Below are 23,496 nucleotides of genomic sequence, written 5' to 3' on the forward strand. Positions count from 1 at the left end.
AATGTTTTAAATGTCAGAGTGGCAGAAATTTGCTGGGCCGAGATGCACCTTTATTTAAAGGACAAGGTTAATGACTCCTTCCATGAATATTTACCTTGTTTGCCTCTGCCTGTTTCGTTTTCCCCATCAGGCCAATGATAAGGACACTGGGAATTACAGTGCCATGCAGTACAGGCTCATCATTCCCCCCATCAAGGATGGCAAGGAAGGCTTTGTGATTGAGGCTTACACGGGGCTCATCAAAACTGCCATGCTCTTCAAAAACATGAGGAGATCCTATTTCAAGTTCCAGGTCATTGCCACCGACGATTACGGCAAAGGACTGAGCAGCAAAGCAGAAGTGCTCGTAAGTATCAGCCAAGGATTATTATTACGGGATAATTCCTGAGGAAATTCAAACCCTGCAGGAAGTTTAATTCCAGGCAGACCTAGGGAAAAGCCATAAAGTGCTTGTGCTTAATTTTTTAAGGCACTGGAATAAAGCTTTTCGTTTCTTAAACCAAAAAGATTTTGTGACCTGTTGGAGTGAGTCCAGGGGAGGCACCAGGATGAGCAGAGGGATGGAGCAGCTCTGCTGGGGGAAAGGCTGGGAGAGCTGGGATTGCTCAGCCTGGAGAGGAGAAGCTTTGGGGCGACCAAACTGTGGCCTTCCAGTGCCTGAAGGAGCTACAGGAAAGATGGAGAGAGATTTCGGACAAGGGCCTGTAGTGCCGGTACAATGGGGCATGGCTTCCCACTGCCAGAGGGCAGGGATGGATGGGATATTGGGCAGGAATTGTTCCCTGGCAGGGTGGGCAGGCCCTGGCACAGGGTGCCCAGAGCAGCTGTGGCTGCCCCTGGATCCCTGGCAGTGTCCAAGGCCAGGTTGGACTTTGGGTCTTGGAGCAGCCTGGGACAGTGGAAGGTGTCCCTGCCCATGGCAGGGGTGGGACTGGATGGGATTTAAGGTCCCTTCCCAAACTATTCCATGATTTTACGATTCTGTGTCCCTGCTGGTCATGTCCAAGTTGCCTTAGTTGCTTATGTTAAGGAATAATTTTGGGCTGAGAATGAACTTTTCAGTCCCCGAGAAAGCAGTATTTCAGAACTGGCACCATCTTTAGGCCTCAGGCTCGTGGTTTTGTGCTGTTCAAAGAACATTGACTTAGTCCAGCCACTGAAACCACCCAAGCTAAATTTTCTTAAAGCCTATAAACTTGATGGATTGGCTCAATATTAGCATAATGTGAAAGGGATGGAGTGCATTATCCACTTCATGGGAACACTGTCAAAGGATACAGATGAGAGCCAGAATCCTTGGCGTGGTGAGTTCTGCAGGAATTCACCAAATACACATAAACGATGATGCCCTCATGCTTGACCTCCCAAAATGATGGGGCATTCTTAGGTAATTTATGCACTAATGGGATATTAAAATATAGCCAGAAGGAATCGACATGAACATTAGAAAGTGAAGGATGTCTCATTAATTTATAGAGCTTCCTTTATGATGTCTGGCTGAGTGATGAGCAGTTGCTTTGAGCAAGGCCTGGAAGCTTGGAGGAGCTGGAGATACAATTCCAGACCGACCCCATCCTGCCTAGAACACTGGCACATGGACTTGTTGGAATGAGTCCAGGGGAGGCACCAGGATGAGCAGAGGGATGGAGCAGCTCTGCTGGGAGGAAAGGCTGGGAGAGCTGGGATTGTTCAGCTTGGAGAGGAGAAGCTTTGGAGTGACCCAGCTGTGACCTTTCAGGACCTGAAGGAGCCAGCAAGAAATACAGAAACAATTTCCAAGGTGTGCCAGGACAAGAGGGAATTGCTTCCCACTGCCAGAGGGCAGGGCTGGATGGGAGATTGGGCAGGAATTGTTCCCTGGCAGGGTGGGCAGGCCCTGGCACAGGGTGCCCAGAGCAGCTGTGGCTGCCCCTGCATCCCTGGCAGTGCCCAAGGCCAGGTTGGACTTTGGGGCTTGGAGCAGCCTGGGACAGTGGAAGGTGTCCCTGCCCATGACAGGGGTGGCACTGGATGGGATTTAAAGTTCCTTCCTCCAGGGCCATTCTGGGATTCTCTGGTTTTATGCACCAAGTGTGATCTATGCACTGAAATCCTTTCCCATGGTTTTAACAGGATTTTCCTGCTGTGGGGTCAGGCTCTCAGGTGTTATTTCTTTCACAACCAGCTCAAAAAGTGCACAGAGAAATTAATATAATTATTCCCATGCAAAAGAAGAAGATGTAGGGGAAGAAGATAGCACTGCACCGGGAGGAGGTCTCAGGAGAAGGGGCAGGTCACCACCACGGGGACAATGCTGGGAAGAAGCTGAGCAGAGCAAGGTATCCTCCAGAACTGGGACCAGGATGCTTCCCCAGAGCCTGGCACATCTCTGGGAGCAGCAGGACCTGCCAAACCCCCTGGTCAAAGGTCTTCATGCTGGTGGGGACAATCCGTGGGAAGGACAGCAGGATGGCTCCAGTCAGACCCCTGTGGGTTGGCAGTTTGCTTCCATGTGATGGAGCTTTCCTTCTCAGCATCTGTGAGATGAAAGAGATACAATAATTGCATTTTAAGTCGAGTTTGCTGCAAGGAAGCACCTAAAGGTGCTGAGGAAGTGTAGATAGTGGACATTCACTATCATTATTTGAGATGATGGATATCATCTTTATGATGTCATAGATATCATCTTTAATCAAAGGTTTGTTGGGGTTTGAGGAGGTTTTAAGGGCCCCTCCTCATTCGGGTCCCAGCTGCTCCCAGGAATCCATCGGTGCCATATCACAATCAAGACTCTTTGTAGGCTCTGCCTTGCTGGATTTAAAACTTGGGAAGTGCCTAATGAGCGAAGCTCGGGATCAAAGGGATATCACTCGTGGGCTAGAGGTTACCAACAATTTTCTGCTTTGCCTGCCTTTACAAATGGGGATAACAAGCAAGTTAATGTTACCATGGAAACCTCAAATGTCGCTTGATTTTTGTCCAACACACTTGGTTTCCTATAGCTTGTCGTGAATGTGTGTTTATCCCTGGTTTTGTACATGAACAAGTGATGATAATTGTGATTTCTTCCATATTAAAAGAATTACTGCCTTTGTTTTTGCTGTTGCATTTACACTGCTTTCAGTTCCTGGGTGCACAGTGGTTGCTTGAACTGGCTAATGTAATTAATTCTATTAAATTAATCATTGCTTTCCAGTTCCGTTGCATGATTTTAGTCTAAAATTTATTTGGAGCTCATTATAATTCTGTGTTTCTTGCACAGAAGCCTGTACGTGCTGATCAGGGCATCTGATGACATTTCAAGAACATTTAAATATTTAAAGTTGAATTAAGCTTCAAAGCTGGTGAATCAGTGTTTGATGTGGAAGCACATTCAGGCTTTTCTGCTGCTGTGCTTCCAGGGCTCCTCTTTGGAAAATCAGGGCCTGTTTATTCCTTTTAGAATCAACTAACCCTTGATTTTTAAATTTATCAGCTTTAACATTGGCCTAGTTTTCCAAATTTTCCTCCAGAATCCTCTACAGGATTGGAGTGATGTTGGGTTCATAGTAAAAAACAATAATTGCCAGATATTTTCTCAGAGTTCACTCCATGCCTTGGTGGAAAACTGAAATTTAATTTTATTCCAAGAAATCACACAAGTGTTGAGTGGATTAGAAGCAACTTTTCTTACTTTGTTTTACTTTTTATTTTTAAGGGAAAAGCTCAGTTGTGAAATGTGTGGTTTTATGATAGAGGAAGAAGCTAAAACAATTGGAGATTAAAATAAAACCTCTCACTGATCACTTCAATGTAAATGAACAATTTCCTTCCTGATTTTCTAACAAAGCAGCATTGATTTTGTGGAATTAATCCTGAATTTCCATTTCCCTTGGTGCACATTGTATGGCTCCAAGGGAGGATTTTCCTGGCATCCAAACCACCCAAATGCTCAGAAGTAATTTTGAGTTCAGCCTATGGGAGATCTGGGATTCTCTAAGCCAAGTCTAAACTGTCTGTCAGACTTTTGTTGTCCCCAGCTTAAAAATCCATGATTCTGATGCAGACCTGGAATTAAAATTCCAGTTAAATCTTTGATGTTTATGTGCTTTGGCCGCAAGACTTGCCAGCTCTCCTGTTTGGAATTAAAAGGAGAAATCAGGCTACCAGGGCATGGTGTGGAGGCAGGAAAGGAATTTTTCCATTGCTTTTGGATGGGGAGGGGGCTGTGCCTGGCAGTGCCGATTGGATTTCCCTCTTTTCTTTCCAGGTCTCTGTGGTCAATCAGTTGGACATGCAAGTGATCGTCTCCAACGTTCCTCCCACCCTCGTGGAGCAAAACAAAGACCAGCTCATTGGGTAATCAATTCATTTCCTCTCCAGATATCAGATAATTCCCTGGCTTTGGGATTGGATGGATCAGGGAGTGAGGGAGGTTTTCTATCTGGTCAGTAAGAGACCCCAGACACCGCAGCAGCAGCAGCAGCAGCAGCTTCCAGGGGTCGGGTTTACACTTCTGGCTACTTTTTGTAACACAGAGATGATTTTCTCTACTTGCTGTCATGGAATTAGCCAATATGGGATAGAAAATGCCGTAGGAAATAGTTTATATCCAATCCTTGTCCTCTTTTTATTTTTTTTTTTTTTGTCACTTCAATCAATGATGATTGGCACTTCTCAGATTCCCACAGGTCTGATCCATCCTGCTTGTTTTTGTCCATGGAATTTGAAATACCTTGGGGCTGATTGTCCAACTAGTCATTGCAAAAGTCTCTTGAGGGCCTCACATCTTCACTGGGCTAGGAGAAATTCCTGATGGATTTACTCCAGGAGATTTGGGATGTTTCCCTTTTCTCCCTCTGTTTTGGGCCAGGTGTGTGTTGGCTCTGAGAGGCTCGAACATCAGAACCACCAACAAGGTTGTTCAGGCAACGGGCTGAACTCACAGGGACTGCTCCTCCTGGAACCAGGAATAACTTCCTGAAGGGAGGGATTGCCTAGAACCAGGAATAACTTCCTGAAGGGAGGGATTGCCTAGAACCAGGAATAACTTCCTGAAGGGAGGGATTGCCTAGAACCAGGAATAACTTCCTGAAGGGAGGGATTGCCTAGAACCAGGAATAACTTTCTAAAAGGAGACTCTGCTGAGGTGGAGTCAAGCTCTTTTCTCAGTAACAAGTAACAGAAGGAAACAGCCTCAGGCTGCACCAGGGGAGGTTTAGATTGAATTTTAGGGAGAACTTCTTCGAGGAAAGGCTGGTTTCAGCATTGGAGGGGCTGTCCAGGCAAGTGTTGAGTCCCCATGCCTGCAAGTGTTCAAACCCATGTGGAATTGGTAAATGAGGACATGGGTTAGTGGTGAACAGGGTGGTGGTGGTTGATGGTGGGACTTGGTGACCTTGGAGGTCACTTCTAGCCCAAACCATTCTGTGATTCTGTATTTCACTGTGAACAAAGCTTTGGAATGAGTATAAAGTTTAAAAAAAGCCTACAATATTATCAAGTTTTGAGTTCTCCAGGTCAGCTCGAGAAGCCTTTACCTCCACAAACACCATGGGCAAATCAGTGTAGCTGGGGAATTTCTCTTCTAAGAATTAGTTTTTATGGACAGCCTTTGCCAGAAGAATTACATCAGCTTATTTTCAAATTCTCCCATTCTTTCCTGAAAATATTTGCAGAGAACAAATATCTCAAAAATAATTTTGTAGCTGGATACAAAGGTCTATTTCACAGAGAAATTATTTATTTATTATTTATTTCACTGGTCTCTCCAAATTTCTCATATTTTCCTCCTAAATTTAAAAGATCACCCTCTCCCTGTTTCCATATAGGTTTAATAATTTGTGCAGCCCATAAAAACAAAATAAGAATTTGGGATTTTTTGCATGTAACTACAGGCAAAGGGAAAGCAAATTATTTGGACTCTCAGACCAAAGTAGTTTTGCCACTTCAAATAATGCAGTAATTTATAAAAAAATTTAATGTGTAAATAATTAACAGATAAAAAGGCTGTCATCAACACTGTCCAGTGGGAGGTGTCTCTCTGTGTGGCAGGGAAGTTGGAACAAGAGGATCCTTAAGATCCCTTCCCAATACAAACCATTCTGTGTTCTGTGAATTAAATTAGTCATTACACAGGTTCCTCAGCTCTTTCTCCTCTCATTTTGGCAAACATTAATCCCTGAAAATAGAACATTTAGCCAACAGTTGGTGATGGGGAATGTTAGAGAAGGGATACATGGGTCATTTGTGGAATTACAGTGATTTTTCACAATAAAATAAACAGTGATTTCAACAACTTTGGAGGATAAGTTATATGAGGTTCTGTCCTTTTCACAAGGAGTTATGAGGTATTAAGAATTATATAATTCTGTTTTTCCACACTCAGCACAGCCAGAGATGGGTGGGAGTTAATGGTCCAGATAAAGGGAGCAAAGCAGGGAAGAGAAGATTTAAAGCATCACTACTTGGCTTAGGAGTTTTTTGAGGGATACAGTGGACTTGTCTTCCCTGACACTTCCAGTAGGATCTTTTGCAGTTATTCAATGTTTTCCTCCAACTGCTTTAATTTCATCAAGCTTTTCATATTGTCTGGGCTGCACATCAGTGTCCCACTGGCCATTTCTGTTGCCCACTTTAATTACAGCTGTGCAGAGAGACCCCTTTCTACTGTCTGCTGCAGAAGGGGTAGAGAAAACAGGCTGAGGCTTCATGAAAAATTCAGGGTGTGCTCCTCTCATTCAGAATATGATTCATTCCTCTCATTCTCTTGGTGGAGACAGATGCCAGAGAGTTCTTGAAATATGGAAGTTTCAGGGAGTGCTTGTTTGTTGGGCAGGGAACAGGATTTCATGGAATTGAAGCATATCCTCCATTGGAAGCAGCCCAGAGGCATCATCAAATCCCATCCTGAAATTCAACTGGAATAAAGCGGCCAAAGTGGTTCTCAGAGCATTTAATTCTTTGATTTTCATGGGATGGCTGCTTAAAGCTCTGCCTAAAGTCAGATAAAGCACACTGCCAAGAGAGACCTGAGCTTCTCCCATTCTGCAGGGCAGAGGACTGTCTTGGGAAGCAAATTCCTCTGTACACTCCTGTATGGAGGAGATATCCCATCAGCTCCTCTGAACTGGAATAGTGGAGTGGCTTAAAAGGAGAGTTTGGATCAAATACAGAGAGTCCCAGGCTGGGTGAGGCTGCAGGGAGCTCAGCGGGCACCTGGTGCCCCCTCCCTGCTCCAGCAGGGCCATCCCAGAGCACAGGGCACAGCACTGTGTGCACAGAGCTGTGCAGCAGCCCCAGGGAGGAGCCCCCAGGCTGTGTGGACAATGTGCTCAGGGCTGGGCACTGCCCAGGGAAGAAGTTGTGCCTCGTGTGCAGGGGGAATTGCTGGGCTCAGGCCCTGCCCGTGGCTCTGGGGCCATTGCTGGGCCCCCGCAGCAGAGCCTGGGCCCTGCTGGGAGCCCTCCCTGCACACAGGGACACCCAGGGCTGAGGGCCCCTCTCAGCTGGGGCTCCTCTCCAGGCTGAGCAGCCCCAGCTCCCTCAGCCTTTCCTGGGCACCCCCATGCTCCAGGCCCTTCCTCAGCTGCGCAGCCTCCGCTGGCCCCGCTCCAGGAGCTCCCTGGCCCTGCCGTGCTGAGGATCCAGAGCTGGGCACAGCACTCCAGAGGTGCCTCCAGGGCTGCCACAGGGGCAGCGTCCCTCCCTGCCCTGCTGCCACTGCTCCTCCTGCTGCCCCTGGGAAATCAGGATCCCCAGTACTCCTCGTGCATCTCTCCAGGGTTTCTCCCCTCACTTCAGCCGTGCTTCTCTCAGTCAGTTTTATATCCTGAAAAGAGTGAGGCAGTTCCCAAGGTAAGAAATATCCATGCTGAACCCTCTAGAACAATGTAGAAGTGGCCAGGCAGGCTTTTTCCTGAATATCCAAACGTAGAATCAAGTGCTGATTCTTGGAGTTATTGCTCAGGGAGTTTTTTGGAATTGAACGTTGAACCTTCCAACTTAATGGTTTGCATATCTAAAGCTGACTGCCATCATTCTTCAAAGGAACTCTCCTTAATGCACAGAAACTGTGCTGCATTTAAAAGAGTATATACTACTGTAAATTATAGATCATAATATACAGCACATGTACATTGTGCATCACATAAGATTTTATGTCTAATCATAGTATATGAGACAATAAATTTTATATCTGAGAGCTGGAACAGTTCAGGGAAGTGTTTCAGATGTGGATGATTTCCCTGCAGTTGTGGGATTTTTTTCTCCTCAGTCTCTGAATTGGTAAAAAATAAGCACATCTCAGCTGCAGGGTATAAATCACTCTGTCTTGTTACTTTTCCCACAGGAGAAGTCACATTCCGGTGCTCACTTTATGATTTTTGCCAGATAATTACTGAATTAAGTCTAATTACAGCTGACTGGACTGTTGGGGTGGTGGCAGTGACCCTGCCCTTGAGCCTTCTCCACAGGTGGCCCTTGCTCTCCTGCCCTTTGTGGAACGTCCCTGAGTCACAGGTCCAGCTGTAGCTGCTTTGTCCTTTACCCTTTCCCTCTCTGACAGGAACACTTTGGGGTCACTTTGCTCCTGTCCCTCCGCTGCACCTCCCCTCCCCTTTTTCTCTGTCACTTCTTCACACTGTAATGTTTCATTCCAAATTAAATTGCAAACTCAGAAAAGGAATACGTTAGATAATAACAGAATTGATTGAATTAGATTAAATAGATCCAATCTGATGAAATAAATAGATTAGGGGGACATTTGCCACCAGCTGGCTGTTTCATGTCCAGCCAGCCTGGCTTTGTGTGGGAGAGTGTCCCAGGGCTTGGTGCAGTGTTCACAGAGTCTTTTCCACCCTCCCCACTGAGCAACCAGGATGATTAATAACTGCAGGCCACCTTTATTAAGTTGGGTAATAGAGATCAAAACTTGTACAGCTCCAGCTTTTCCACTTGCTACTCGCCCTGGCAGCTGGTTCAGCGAGCTCCTGCTCTCCGTAACTCCCGGGGTTCTTGTGGTAATGGATCTCTCCAAAGCTCTCTGATGCAGTGGATAAAGCTGTAAACTCCTGCTTTCCCTGGGAATTGCTGACAATTGCAGGAAAAGCCCTTTTGTGCTGAGATCTGGAGATTGTCCTGGGGGTCAGAGGGGAGATGTCTCTGGGTATTATTCTTTGGATGAGCGCAATGTTCCGTCTGCGGCCGGGACAAATGAGGCTGAAATAAAAAGTTGGAGTGCGTGCAGGGGTTTTGGAGGGCAGGATTTTACAGGATGAGCACAAAGAGAAGGAGAGCAACTTCAGCAGTGTGTAATAAAGCAATTTTCCTTTCTGGTGTGCAAACCAATCTGCTTGTAGTGATGCTGGGGTGACAGTGGGACTTGAGTCTTAAAGATGTTTTCCAGCCTTAATGATTCCTGATTCCCTGCTTTTATAGGATTAGGATAAGTGGGCATAAAGGCATTGGCCCTGGGTTGTTTTCTAAATCTTATTAATAATATTATTATGAAATATTTTGTAAGTTATTCTATGTGGTGGGAATTGTCTCTGTGCTGCTCCTTCCTGCTGGGCACATGTGTGATAGAAAACAGCTTTGTGAAAGGCTGTTTTATAAAAAAAATGGATGTTTATAGGCTTGGAATGAACCCCAGGCACCACAGGATGAGCAGACCCTACCCTGAGCTCTGTTTATGTCGGAATCTGGGAGCTGGGACTCCAGTGTATGTCCCCCAAATCTGTCACTGACTGCACCAGAGGGGTTGGAATTGGTTCTCGTCTCTTTGGGAAAGTCCAGTTTAAAATCCAGTGGTTTCATTGACAGTTATTAATCCTGCAAAGACTCCACGTGGCCAGAATTTGCCTGAAGTGGAGCAGAATTGAGGAGTTAATTAAAGCACTTTAAAAGTCTGTATTGATGCTGATGGCGGGGACTGGATGGTCTCAGCTCTCCATGATTGCCAAATTTGTATTTTCAAATACCTAGAATACAAATTTATCATTATTATTGCACCAGCTTAGTTTTGGGAAATAGAATTTTGGCAAAAAAAATTATGCAGGATATTGAATCTTCAACCCTGCTCACTCGAAGTCTTTGGTAATTTGAGTCCTGAAAGAAAGAATGTTTGGGGGCTTTTGTTTTTTCCCATTTCTTAAAATATTTTATGTGCTCCAAAGCCACAATAGGTTGTTAAATTCCTAAAGAACTTCCTGCTGTGATGCCAGGGTGAACCCCTAGATTTAATCCTGTTTTCCAGACTCTTGTCTGCCTGGAAGGGGATACAGCAACCTCGAGTGTGGATATAAACACATGGACATGGCACTGAGAGCTGGCTGGAAATGTGGTGCCTTATCCCAGATTTTGGGGTTTGTTCTGCTGCTTCCAGGATGTACTTTCCTAGAGGAAGTAGCAGTTCAGGAATGTTCTGAAAGCCTCTTTCCAGTACCTACAGGGGATGTCCAAGAAGGCTGGAGATGGAATTTTCCCAAATTGGGAAGTGACAGGACAAGGGGGAATGGCTTCCCACTGCTAGAGGGCAGGGCTGGATGGGATATTGGGAATAAATCCTTCCCTGGGAAGGTGGGCAGGGTGCCCAGAGCAGCTGTGGAATCCTGTGGATCCCTGGCAGTGCCCAAGGCCAGGTTGGACAGGGCTTGGAGCAGCCTGGGACAGTGGAAGGTGTCCCTGCCCATGGCAGGGGTGGCACTGGATGAACTTTAAGGTCTCTTCCAACCCAAGCCATTCTGGGACTTCATGGGGCAGAATTCCCCAGCCAAGGGACAGCTCAGCAGACCAACACCCCTGTATTGTTTCGCTTTTCCATTTATTTTGCATCTAAAGGTGAAAAGCAACCACCTCAGGATTTCCAGGGAGCTTTGGGCCTCAGGATCCCTCAGTGACAGATCTATGCTCATTTCCAGTGTCACTGCTGGGAACTGGGAGAGCTGTTCTAACAGGGACGCACTGGCAGGCATTTCCCACACTACTGAGCAGCTCCAGTGGACTTGGAGCAGTTGGAAAGGCTCATCACCTGTTCTGCTCCTGCTTCCAGCTCTTACACACACGTGGGAGGATGGGAGTGACCCTTGTGGGATTAACAAGTGACAGACTAATTTTAATTTGAATTCTGCTGATCAATACCGCAGAGCTGCGGATGCTGTTGATACTTAAAAGTAGGAGTCTGAAAAAGATTGGCTTTTGTGAGTACCACCACAAGTAAGTAGCCATTTCCAGAGAAGTTCTAAAATGCTACAGCGTTTTCAGCATCACAAGTTCAGCTGAAGGATTTTTCAAACAACTCTACAGGGAACTGCCCTATTTTTAAGTGAATTCTTTAATTGCAGCTTTTCAGTCTTCAGTGTGATTTTATTCTCTGTTTTAACCTAAAAGTGCGATTTGTGTGTTTCAAATTGAACACTGCTGCCACTCTGCTAGACTTTCTGTGGGGATTCCTGCAATGTCAGTATAGCCAATGGCTGCCATGTACCCATTTCTCGGGAAGTGATATCACAGAATTCCAGAATGCTTTGGGCTGGAAGGGAGCTTAACACCCATCTCATCCCACCCCCTGCCATGGCAGGGACACCTTCCACTGTCCCAGGCTGCTCCAAGCCCCAAAGTCCAGCCTGGCCTTGGGCACTGCCAGGGATCCAGGGGCAGCCACAGCTGCTCTGGGCACCCTGTGCCAGGGCCTGCCCACCCTGCCAGGAACAATTCCTGCCCAATATCCCACCCATGCCTGCCCTCTGGCAGTGGAAGCCATTCCCTGTGTCCTGTCTCTCCATCCCTTGTCCAAACATTCTGTTTATTCTTCAGTTTTAATAATGTTTTAGACAAAGATATTCTCAAAGGCAATGAATTCCAGCGGGATGCCAGGAATTTGTGAGGAAAGGGAATATTGTTACTGATTCTGCCAGAAGTGACCCTACATTCCAACCTGATGCAGCATTTCTGTCTAGGGTGTAATAAGAGTTCTGTACAAGGGAACAGGGACAGGACAAGGGCAAACGGCCTCAGGCTGGGCCAGGGGAGGCTCAGCTTGGGCAGCAGCAGGAATTTGTGCATGGAAAGGGAGCTCAGGCCTTGGCAGGGGCTGCCCAGGGAGGGTTGCAGTGCCCATGGCTGGAGGTGTCCAAGGAAGGGCTGGAGGTGGCACTGAGTGCTCTGGGCTGGGGACAGGGTGGGCATCAGGCACAGGGTGGATTCTGGGGTTCTTTGATTCCGTGAAAAGCATCTCCTCCTGCAGCAAGAGAAGATGATTAAATGCTAATTATGGAGGAAAGTCCTTTATATGTTTGTTCTGCCTGACACCTTGTGCCGAACACCCTTCTAAGAATGGTTGTGGTTTCATTTTATCCATTTACACTCCCTTCAGGTTTGGTGGGGTTTTATAATAATCTCCATGTCCCAGATTGGTCCTGTCAGGTTTTCCCTGGGGGAATTATTGTTGCTGAGGTGTGTGTGACAGGTTCTCACCTTGGCTGCCAGTGCAGAGCATGCCAGAAGCAGAGATAAGCAGTTTTCCATATCTGCAAACAACAGGAGAGCTTGTTCAGAGGACACCACTCCACGAACACCGTGTCAGCCAATCTGTATCCCTATTTTCTCTGCAGTAATTCCATATATTCACTCCTCAGGTATGACCTGGCTTTGACATACTTGAATTTTTCAAGATCTTATAGAAAAGCTTAAAAGCTTACAACAGGTTTTAATGGCACACTACATTTCCACACAAAGAGAAGAGATGTTCCTTGGATAAATGGGAATCACGAGCCTTGAAAAATCAGGAGTTGGGGGAAATCTTTTGTCAGAGAAAAAAACACAACTGCAGAAGGTTTTGTGTTAAACAATTGACACCCTAAAGTCGCTGATGTCCTTTTTTGTGGGAGATATGCCCTCCTCCACACCCTGGTGCGTCCTTGATGGATCAGGCAGCACATTCCCTTAGTTCCCTTTCTTTTGCCTCCCAGCTATTGCTTTTTGATTTTCTCATCATATCAATTAGCCCAGGAAATTCAATATTTTAAGTTCGGATGGAACTTGTATGCTTCCAAGTGCTCTGGTTTATTTCTCCCTCTTTTTTTTTCTTTCTTTTTTCTTTCTTTTTTTTTTTTTTTCTTTTTTTTTTTTCCCCCACTGAGTTGATGACATCTGCATTTATGCCTTTGTTTATAAAACTTGGTGGGCTTCAAGTGAACCTTTGTTGGTCCCACGTTCGAAACCTCATCAACCTTTAGCAAGTCTGGTTGTTGTTTTTGTTGATATTGTTTTCTCGTAGTTCTATCAGCCTTTCTTTCTCCTGCTTTGTGGAATCCTGCTGCAGTTTATTTGATTTTATTTCCTGTGGTAAAAATGTCAGCCCGATATTCCAATTTCCTGCTGCCTGTGGAACCTGGTGCCTTTTGGAGCAGCAGGTGTTGCAGCCCCTGAAATGTTGTGTGATATCAGAGGCCTGGATGAAATATCCCACCAAAAATTGTTCAAGCGGTTGTTTCTCTGGGTGAAAATTTATGGAATGCACCCTGTGGAAGGCTGGAATGGAAGTGCTGGAATCATATAACTTAATAAAAGGCTGACAGGGGGATTTTGTGTGAAATATAGGTGGTGATTCCCATGAGCCGTTTAAAACTCGACTGGGGTCATAAATACAAAGAGCTCGATTTCAGGACACAATTTCTGAAGACCTCTCCGAGCACTGCTGAGCTTTTCTCAGGAGTTCAGCATCTCAGAGGTTATGTGGAACAGCGATTCCTTTTTAAAAGTGCTCTGGAGGTCAAAATCCCTCTCATCCCATGGGTTTTCCTTTCAGCACCTCATTTGGGCTGGGGTCAGTGGTGAGCAGCACAAACCAATCACTGCAGCTTTCCAGCTCCGTCTTCCCTTTAGGATTTTGGAACGCTACATCCAGGACCAGATTCCAGGGGCGACGGTGGTGGTGGAATCCATCGGGGCACGGAGGTTTGGGGATGGATACTCTGAGGAGGATTACACCAAATCCGACCTCATGGTCTACGCCATCGACCCGCAAACCAACAGAGCCATCATGAGGAACGAGCTTTTTAAGTGAGTGTTTGTCTTGTTGGTCTCCCTCTGTTTGCACGGATGGTTTGAGAATCCGTTGGTCTGTTAGAAACTGGTTCAGCATAACAGGAACAGAAAAATCCATTGAAACAGCTGCTGCATGGAGATCCCATATGGATACCTTGGGAATTTTCCACTTCCTAGTTCAGTCCAGTGCCTTGGGCTAAATTGTCCCAAACCACATGATTCAGACATTGTCACCACGACAGCTTGTAATAGGTTTTCTCCACCCTGTGGAGGAGCTGCCAACTGAAATTCCTCCAAGGAATTTCCTTCCTATGTACCCAAAGTCCTGTGTGATCTTCAGGCTTTGGTGCTGCAGCGTTGACCTTCAGGCTTCTCACACGTTCTGTCTGGAGCATGGATCTGTTGGGAAGGGAAGGGAAGGGAAGGGAAGGGAAGGGAAGGGAAGGGAAGGGAAGGGAAGGGAAGGGAAGGGAAGGGAAGGGAAGGGAAGGGAAGGGAAGGGAAGGGAAGGGAAGGGAAGGGAAGGGAAGGGAAGGGAAGGGAAGGGAAGGGAAGGGAAGGGAAGGGAAGGGAAGGGAAGGGAAGGGAAGGGAAGGGAAGGGAAGGGAAGGGAAGGGAAGGGAAGGGAAGGGAAGGGAAGGGAAGGGAAGGGAAGGGAAGGGAAGGGAAGGGAAGGGAAGGGAAGGGGTGGTTTCCACCTCATGTAAAACAGACTGGGACATGACCCAGTGCACACCTCGGCACTCGAGATCAGGCTCTCCAAAATGCCAATCAGGTTCTTCTTCTAAAGAGAAAAAAAAACCTTTTTGATTTGTTTGGGGTTTCTTTTTGCACATGTTCCACCTTGGTGTTGGTTTTTCTCTCAGTGAGAACCCCACCAGGCTTTTCCTGTGCTGAGCGCATCTTCAGCAGCTTGGCAGGAAAAGGCTGTGAACGACAACAGGGAAATGGGGTTGGAGAAGGACTTCTCCTCCTGAGCTCCTGGTGGACTGTAGGTGAAGCACAGCATAGGAAAGTTCTGCAGATACTCAGATTTTATAGGCTGGAAAGGATCACTGGGATCAGTCTGAGCAAGTCTGGCAGCTCCCCAAATTAATTCTGCTTGGAACATGTCTATCAGCAAAGCAACTGCACCAGAAAATCCAATCAACTACAACCCGGGGGTTGTTATTGCAGGTTAATTTCCTGTCAAAATTAGGCCTTTTGTCTTTTTTTTTTTTTTTTTTTAATTTTTCCAGGCTCATTTTTATTATAATTTTGGGTGCTAAATTAAAGCATCCATTGGTGCCTTTAATTTCTTGGTCCCACCAAGGTCTAGACTCATGTTCACATCATCCTCTGTATTTTTATTCTTGAGAAGTTTTGCTCTGGGCTGTGTTTTAATTCTTTTAATCACCTAAAGTTTTCTCTGAACCCACTCCAGTCTTCCAGCATCACTTTTCTGAACTAGGAATATAAAAAAATGAATACTTTATATAAAAATTTTATATGAAATATAATTAATAGTAATAACAGCTTTCAGAGGGGTGACAATAGAGCCTCCTTCCTTTTCCTGCCATTTGTTTTTAGGTACCCCCATCATCATTCAGTCTTTCCAGGTCTCAGTCATGCTCTGGGTGCTTGTGGTCACTTGTCCAGTATTGATCATTCCCAGAATGGAGTGACTGTGATCTTTTCACAGTTTAAGTCAAGATTCTGACACCCTTTTCCTCCTCCCTTTGGAAAACTCTCAGTAAATCCACTACTATCAGGATATGTAAATCTGCTGTTATCTGAACAGGGAGGCTCTTTGAATTCCAGGAAAGATAAACTTTTCCCTTGCAGACTCTCTTCATGCTCAGAAAAAAATGTCCCTCTTCATTTTGGCACCCTTTGAAGATATTGAAATGTCTTTTTAGGGATGTTCAGATGTCCAGTGAAGTACCCAGAGCAGAATAGAGTTATGATGGGTTAAAACTCAGCTTTTCCAACAGGAAGGGAAGGGGGATTCATCTGAGAAACAGCTTCATTAAAATGCTCCCTGTGCCTGCACACTCAGTTTTTTAAGGGCTTTTTTTTCTTCTCTTCAAAAGCTTTTAAATATTTAAATCAGCAAAATCCCAAGGAATGCTTCTCTGGCTTTAGGGTAGAGGTGAGTGACTGTCAGCTCACTGGAGTAAGGAGATAGAGTTTTGCAGCTGCAGTTCCCAAGTTTTCACTGGAAAGTGGGAGAACCTCAGGAGATTTGGGCCAGGGACGTACCCAAATCTGCAAAGACTTTTACCTCCTAAAAAGATAAAGGTGCCTCCTGGGAGTCTGATTTCAGAGGGATGGCTCAGGGTTCCTCCTGCAATGGTCGGGGGACACTTCAGCAGTGGTTGTCCCCTCACTGGGAAGCCACAAGTCCCAACCACCCTTCTGCCAGCCAAGAATCTGCTCTGAATCTGACAGGAAAGGGATCACTGGGAGAAAGGATCATTTCATAAACTGGATATGATGGGAGAAAGGTGAATAAGTCCAAAAGAAACAGAGCATCCTGTTTTAAACATTTAATTACCAGTAAGGAAGATAAATTCCCACAGGTGATTTTCCAAGTGTTCAACAATTCCATGATGTATCCAGGACCAACAGCACAGAGTTAGTGACTTCTGCCAGCTGGGGTTTTTACACAGCTCACCAAATGATTGTGTATTGGAAGATACCTGTGGCTTTTCCAGAATGGGCTTTTTTGGGAACACCTGCTGTGTTCCTGCTTCAAAAGCAGAGTGGAGGCTCTGATTTAACAGAATTTCTTGTGAACCTGCCACTGTTTAAAAATAATTATTTGTGAAGGTCGAATGTGAGGGGAATTGAGGATGAAGTGGAACAGCAAGTGGAGAACTGCAGGGACACAGGCAGGAGTCAGGGATCCAAACCCAAAGCAGCTGGAATTGAGAGAAAAGGGTCACACAGCAGGTCACCAAGCAGCAGCTGAACAGAGTCACAGTTGTCACCATAAACCAAAGCATGAGGCTCCTGTAATCCATAATATTAATCCCACAATAATTCCAGGAAAACGTTTGGCTGGAAAACAAAGGCATGATTTGGAAGCTGTGGATGTAGCAGCCAGTGCCAGGGGGTAAAACCCGTGTCTCTCAAGATATGCAGAATTTTCCCTGTCCTGTATTTTGTAAAACTGATAATCAATGGGAGATCCATATCTTTCCTTCAGACTGTTATGAGTGATTACCTGAAGTTTTTATTAATCAGGGATCTCATAAAACAGAGTCATTTAGATTGGAAAGAACCTCTGAGCTCATCAGGTCCAATCCTTAACCCAGCACCACTTCCAAGCCCACCACTAAACCATGTCCTCACATCCACACAGTTTATCAACACCTCCAGCCATGGGCACTGCAACCCTCCCTGGGCAGCCCCTGCCAAGGCCTGAGCTCCCTTTCCATGCACAAATTCCTGCTGCTGCCCAAGCTGAGCCTCCCCTGGCCCAGCCTGAGGCCGTTTGCCCTTGTCCTGTCCCTGTTCCCTGGGAGCACAGCCCGACCCCCCCTGGCTGTCCCCTCCTGTCAGGAGTTGTGCAGAGCCACAAGGTCCCCCCTGAGCCTCCTTTTCTCCAGGCTCAGCCCTTTCCCAGCTCCCTCAGCTGCTCCTCATCTGATTTTTGCTCCAAATCTGTTCGATTACACCCCAGAAATGGGTCTGAATAGTACCTCTACTTCACTATGTCCTCCCTCTTCCTAAAAGACTCTGAGGCCACTCAGGTAATTTCCCAGACTGAAACGTTCAGCCTCCTTTCCCATCTTTTAAAGGGAAGAGGCTTTGATTTATTGGAGCATAAAAACCAGTTGAATCCAACAAATTCCTCCTGCATAAATTAAGTGGAAAATGTCCCCCCTGTTAAAAAGAAACTGTGTGAAGCTCCTGCACAACGTGTCAGGTTCCATCACAGAGTAAAGGCTCACGGCTGAGTTACGAACCTGTGAAAAAGGCTCTGTCGGGAAAATGCCAGCGGAATTTCAACGGAGAGATAGTTAAAGTCATCCAGGGATTTAATGCCGTCCTGCTGAGAGGGCTTCTGCCAGCTCAAAGGACATGGGACATGCACCAGTGACATCTAGTGAGCAGCAAGAGAATGCTTATATCCACTTTATGCCATCATTTAGGTTGCAAAAGGGATTTTTTCTCATGTACCAAGGAAATGGTTTGTGGAAGATATCAGGAATGGGAATTATTCTTCCAGACACCGTTGTGAGGGTGGGGGTGAGCAGCCTCTTTGCCCTCAGTATCATGAAACCAGCCCAAATTCATCATTCAGGATGAGCTGTTCTGCTTGTGACGTGATCCAGTTCATCCATTACACACCCAGAGCAGAGTGGATTCTCCCCAAAATTCCAAAATAAAAAACGGGCAAGAAGTGCTACCAGGATTTATCAGGAAATTAATTTGAGAGGAAGTCAGTCGTGAGAAATTACCTCCCTTGAAGAAATGGTCTTTGAGGAGTGGAATTTCTGTCTCGTGATCAGAGTAAGGAAATCAAAGCTATTTCAGGCTTTCTTTAGACATTCAGAGTTTATACACAAAAATACTTACAGAAATTTTTTGGTGTTTTTTATTTGAAGTTTTCTGGAGTTTTTTTTCCCTCGTCTTTCTCCAGGAGAACTGCTGTACATGTAAGGATCTGGAATTCTGCTGTAGCTCCCACCTTTTAGGATCCTCCATCCTAACATATCTCCTACTTTGGTCTTCTGAGCTGGGCAGCTTGTGAGACACTCCATCCACACTTCTGGAGTGATCCAAGGATTTTGATTTTCCTTCACAATTTAAAGCCTTGGACAATGTATTTTTTGTCCAGCCAGCCAAAGAATTTCCCTAAGGAGCTGAGCAAATCCTCTGAAAATTGCCTGATTTTAGGGTAACAGCAACCATGGAATCGTTAAGGGTGGAAAGGACATCTGAGGTCATCAAATCCAACATTCCCCATCACTGCCAAAGCCACCACTGCCTCATGTCCCCAAGTGCCACATCCACAGGTTTTTTGAACACTTCCAGGGATGGGTACTCCACCATTGGGCAAGAGCAAGGTGACCTGTTGGGCAGAGTGGTCCTTAGGGATGTGTCTAGGGAGGGTTGGTTGATCCTTGAGATCAAAGCAGAGAAGGAAAAGCACAAAGCAAGGCCTTTGTGTCCCTGGAAATCAGGATGAGCTCAGCTCAGCCCTCCTTTTCAGCGTTTAAACTGTGTCCTGGTGTTAAGTACATTGGAATTGTCCCTGGCACGGGGATTACAAGGAATTGCCACTATTCCAAAGCCCACAAGGACGACGTATGCGCTTTACTGGGCTATTAACCTGCCATAATTAACACCCTCCTCACAGACTTGGCTCTAACAGGGGGGTGTTTTGTGTTTTTGTGCCACTGAAGGTTCCTGGACGGCAAACTGCTGGACATCAACAAGGAGTTCCAGCCGTACCTGGGCCAGGGCGGGCGGATCCTGGAGATCCGCACGCCGGACGTGGTGGCCAACGTGAAGAAGCAGGCGCAGGCCGTGGGCTACACGGAGGGGGCACTGCTGGCCCTGGCTGTCATCATCATCCTCTGCTGCATGCCGGCCATCCTCATCGTCATGGTCAGCTACCGGCAGTGAGTACCCTCCTTCTCCTCCTCCCCCAGGGCCTGTAGAGGTGATGCATTCCATAGCAGAGCCGCTTTGACCATTATTCGTCATCGCGAGGATAATTTTTACTTATTACCGCCTATTTCTATAATGTTCTGTATGTATTATCTATATTTCTATTGTACAAATTGATTTTTGGGTTTAATCCTCTTCTCTACCAAAAGGGTTGCTCGGTGCGTGGTGTGATAAACACGGGATGTGCTTCCTAACATAGTGCAGGATTTTTGTGCCAAAACACCAGCTCAAAAACCAGGTGTCAGACACAGAAGTGAGGATTTGGAGCTGAATTCCACTCAGAAAAAAAAGAAAACAAACCCACAAACAATCGAGGAGAAAGGTGTTTTTTCAAGAAATTAATCAAAAATCAAATTAGAGGATTCCAGTGTTTTTGCTTAAATCCTGAAATATTTTTTTCCTGAGCTTCTTAATTGCAAATGTTTCCTGGAGAATTGGTTTTCTGCCATTTTAGGGCAACATCAGAAACATTTTTTGTTATTTCCTCTTGCCTTTTATACACTGAAGAGATTCCTGTAATTGTTTGATAAATTAATTCAAATCAACATCTGCAACAAGTTCCTCTCAACTAAAATTTTCCCATCCACTCATATTTAAAATCACTGCATTTCGACTTAAAGGCTCCATATCTATTCATTTATTTATTTAGATAAAGATATATATATTTATGCATAGATTTATTCTCTAATTAAATATTATATTCATAAATTTACATATACATTATATTCCGGTTCACAGATTTATAAATCCATTTATTCGTTGATTTATTCTTTAATTAATGATTATACTCACATCCCCTTTTCTCCACTTCGGGTGAAGAGAAGAAGCCTTTTAAAGAAGTTTGCAAGAGCTTGACTAACACCTGAACCATTGAGATGGCAGATCATTCCCAAACTGTTATCTGAATTACAGATTCCTGAAAGAAATGAAACAGCCTCATTTTTCCTTGGCATCTCTTAGATTATCCAAACATCATCAATCTCTTTTAAAGCTTGTAGCAGTTTCAGCCTATAATAAAGCTCTTTTATGAGCTCTCTGGAATCAGCTTAAAATCATTTAATCTAAAAATACCATTTTTCCCATCTAGAAATCTGACTTGGAGTGAGATCTATAGCAGCCCACTGTGAAAAAAATTGTATTATTATGGAGAGTGACAAAGAAAATGAAAGGAATTTTAGTGTTAATCTAAAATCCTGAGCCTTGTGGGGGTTTTTTGCATTCCAGCCTTTTTCACTTATTTTCCAAAGGAATCTTGGTATTTTTACTATAGTATTTCTGTAGTAATAAATCTAAAAATGACTCCTTTGACATCCAGTATCCAGCACAAACCTGTAAGTTTCTTATAAATTATTTATTGTTTACTAATCACAAAAGAATGGCATCTTCTAAATAATAACCAAAAATAATGCTCCTTCATTATTAAAAGTATTGTATATACATGTTTGAAATACACTAAAATGAGAAATTATAAATAAAATAACCATTATATTATTTATAATGTTATATAAAAATAATTCAGTATAAAGAAACAAGTCTAAAAATGTGCCTGCTTAAGAAAAAACAGGAGAAATATTCATGTTTTCGTGTCTTGTTTTCATTCCCTGCTGTAATTCATATTTCTGCTGACTACAGAATTGTTTCCAGGGGATCAAATGTAGCCGCCAAATGCTGTTCAGCTCTGGAAGTTCTGATCCTTAAAACAAGTCATTAATTCTGGAATTTGATGTGTGGAATAATTAAGTAGCCTGTAGTTTATTACTCCTGTTAGAGTCGCTGTAATGGGCAGTTGTTGCAAGCAGAATTTATTTAACCTTCCTTTTTATCTCTTTTTTTGCAACCAAACAGATTCAAAGAGTAAGTATTTATTTCCAGCTTCTTTTTTTTCCCCAGCTTCCACAGGAATACTGACAGATTTTGGTCTCAAAATTTATTAAATATAAGAGTTTTTTAAAATTCCTGTACTCAACTTGCTCCTGAACTCCTGGTGCGATGAGTTAAAAAGTGATTTATTTTAATGGCTACTGGGTGTTGTTAGGGTATATCAGCCACATCACCCTGGTGGTGCTCCCCACACAAGGAGCTTTGTTTTCTAGACAGAGAACAGAAATTTATTGTGATTTTATTCCATATTGAAAAGAAAAACAGGGGGAGTGGGAAAACCATTCATTGAACAGAAATTTCCCAGCCAACACCTTTAAGAAAAATGAGTTGTGAGTGGACAGGGGGGAGAGGCATCAAAATGAAAGAAGCAGGTTTAGATGGGATATTGGGCAGGAATTGTTCCCTGGCAGGCCCTGGCACAGGGTGCCCAGAGCAGCTGTGGCTGCCCCTGCATCCCTGGCAGTGCCCAAGGCCAGGTTGGACACTGGGGCTTGGAGCAGCCTGGGACAGTGGAAGGTGTCCCTGCCCATGGATGGGATGGGATGAGATGAGCTTTAAGGTGCTTTCCCACCCAAAACATTCTGGGATCTGAGAGCTCTGGGATTCCACCAAAACAGAACAAGCAGGAGTTGTAGAATCCAGGAGAAAATGATCATGTCACTCCTTTGATGAAGACAAAATCCAGGAATGCTTATTAACTGCAGGGCATGAGCATAGAAAACCTCACATTTGGCTTTCTCTGGGGGCGTGTTTTGGAGTCTTCCTGATGAGTGTTCTTCTTTCCCCCCGTGGCTCTCCAAAGGCGACAGGCTGAGTGTGCCAAGACGGCGAGGATCCAGATGGCTCTGCCAGCAGGAAAACCCACCGGAGCCGTGGCCAACAACCTCTATGAGGAGCTTGGAGACAGCACCATGTGAGTATTCCTTGAGATCCATCCAGAAAATCGCTGCCCCTGAGGGCAGCCTGGGCTAGTGGGAGGTGTCCCTGCTCATGGCTGAGATGGGTTTTAAGGTCCCTCCAAATCCAAACTATTCCGGGATTCTGGGATTCTATGAAATCACTTCACGCAGTCTCTGTGCAAAAAGTTTTCTTCATTCCTCAGCTGCCTGAGGTTCTCCAACATCCAGAAAAGAAATAGGCTGGCTTTGGAAGGAGGGAAAAAAGCAATTTAATCTTCTTGCTATGCCTGGGGGAACCTTTAACAGTCTTTAAGTGGGCAAAAGGGTCTCACCGGATAGTTTTCCTAAAGCAAGATCCTACAGCAGGTCACTGCTGCCAGGATTGGATTCTTTGGCACATCTATGTTTTCCAAGCTTGTTGACTAAACCCATCCAATAAAATTAATTTTTATCCATTGCACACATCTGACATGATAATTCCCTGAAAATTGCTGCCCCAAAGTCCACATTTCTTAGAGTAAGAAGTGTTCGGTTTGTTGGGTTTTTTTGTTCTAAATTTAAACCTGTTTAAATATTGAAATTAAAGGAACTATCAAAGCAGAGAAACCCCTGGTAACTCAATAAATGCATCTTTTACCTCTTACATGCTCATAAAATAATAATCTTGCAAGGCTGCCTCTCTTTTCATGCCTCTGTAAACCTGAAGTTGGTGGACTCCAAGAACAATTTAACCCTCAGTAAGAAAATATTCCAGCCAATTATTATTTGTCTGATGCTGAGGGGGTTGTTGATAAGCTTTGCCACACTTCCTCATCTCTATTTATACTTGAAAACCAAGGAGTGCTGAAGAGCTCAGCTTGAATAATATTTGGAGCAGGTAGGGAGTGAGTGGATGGTGGAAACGAGGATTGCTCCGTTTTCAGTCATGATCTGTTTTGCCTAGAGAGTTGGAATTTTCCAGCTGCTGTGATGGAGTTTATAAAATGTTACAGGGCCATGACAGAGCTTTAACTCTTGGACAACTGGGTGCAGTCTCTGCATGTGGAAC

General features: G+C 44.9%; 1 protein-coding gene across 2 annotated transcripts in view; it reads left to right on the forward strand.

Annotated features, from left to right (window-relative positions):
- The window catches only part of PCDH15 (protocadherin related 15), a 640,425-nt gene that overhangs the window by 597,213 nt on the left and 19,716 nt on the right, over positions 1–23,496 (forward strand). For both annotated transcript variants that reach the window (XM_063406141.1, XM_063406139.1), the window contains 5 exons: positions 131–346; positions 4,229–4,317; positions 13,843–14,019; positions 19,401–19,619; positions 22,352–22,462. In XM_063406141.1, the coding sequence (XP_063262211.1) occupies positions 131–346; positions 4,229–4,317; positions 13,843–14,019; positions 19,401–19,619; positions 22,352–22,462 (812 nt within the window). The remainder of the gene's footprint in view (positions 1–130; positions 347–4,228; positions 4,318–13,842; positions 14,020–19,400; positions 19,620–22,351; positions 22,463–23,496) is intronic.

Source organism: Prinia subflava, chromosome 9 (genome assembly GCF_021018805.1).
Source record: "Prinia subflava isolate CZ2003 ecotype Zambia chromosome 9, Cam_Psub_1.2, whole genome shotgun sequence".
Classification (NCBI taxonomy): Eukaryota; Metazoa; Chordata; class Aves; order Passeriformes; family Cisticolidae; genus Prinia; species Prinia subflava.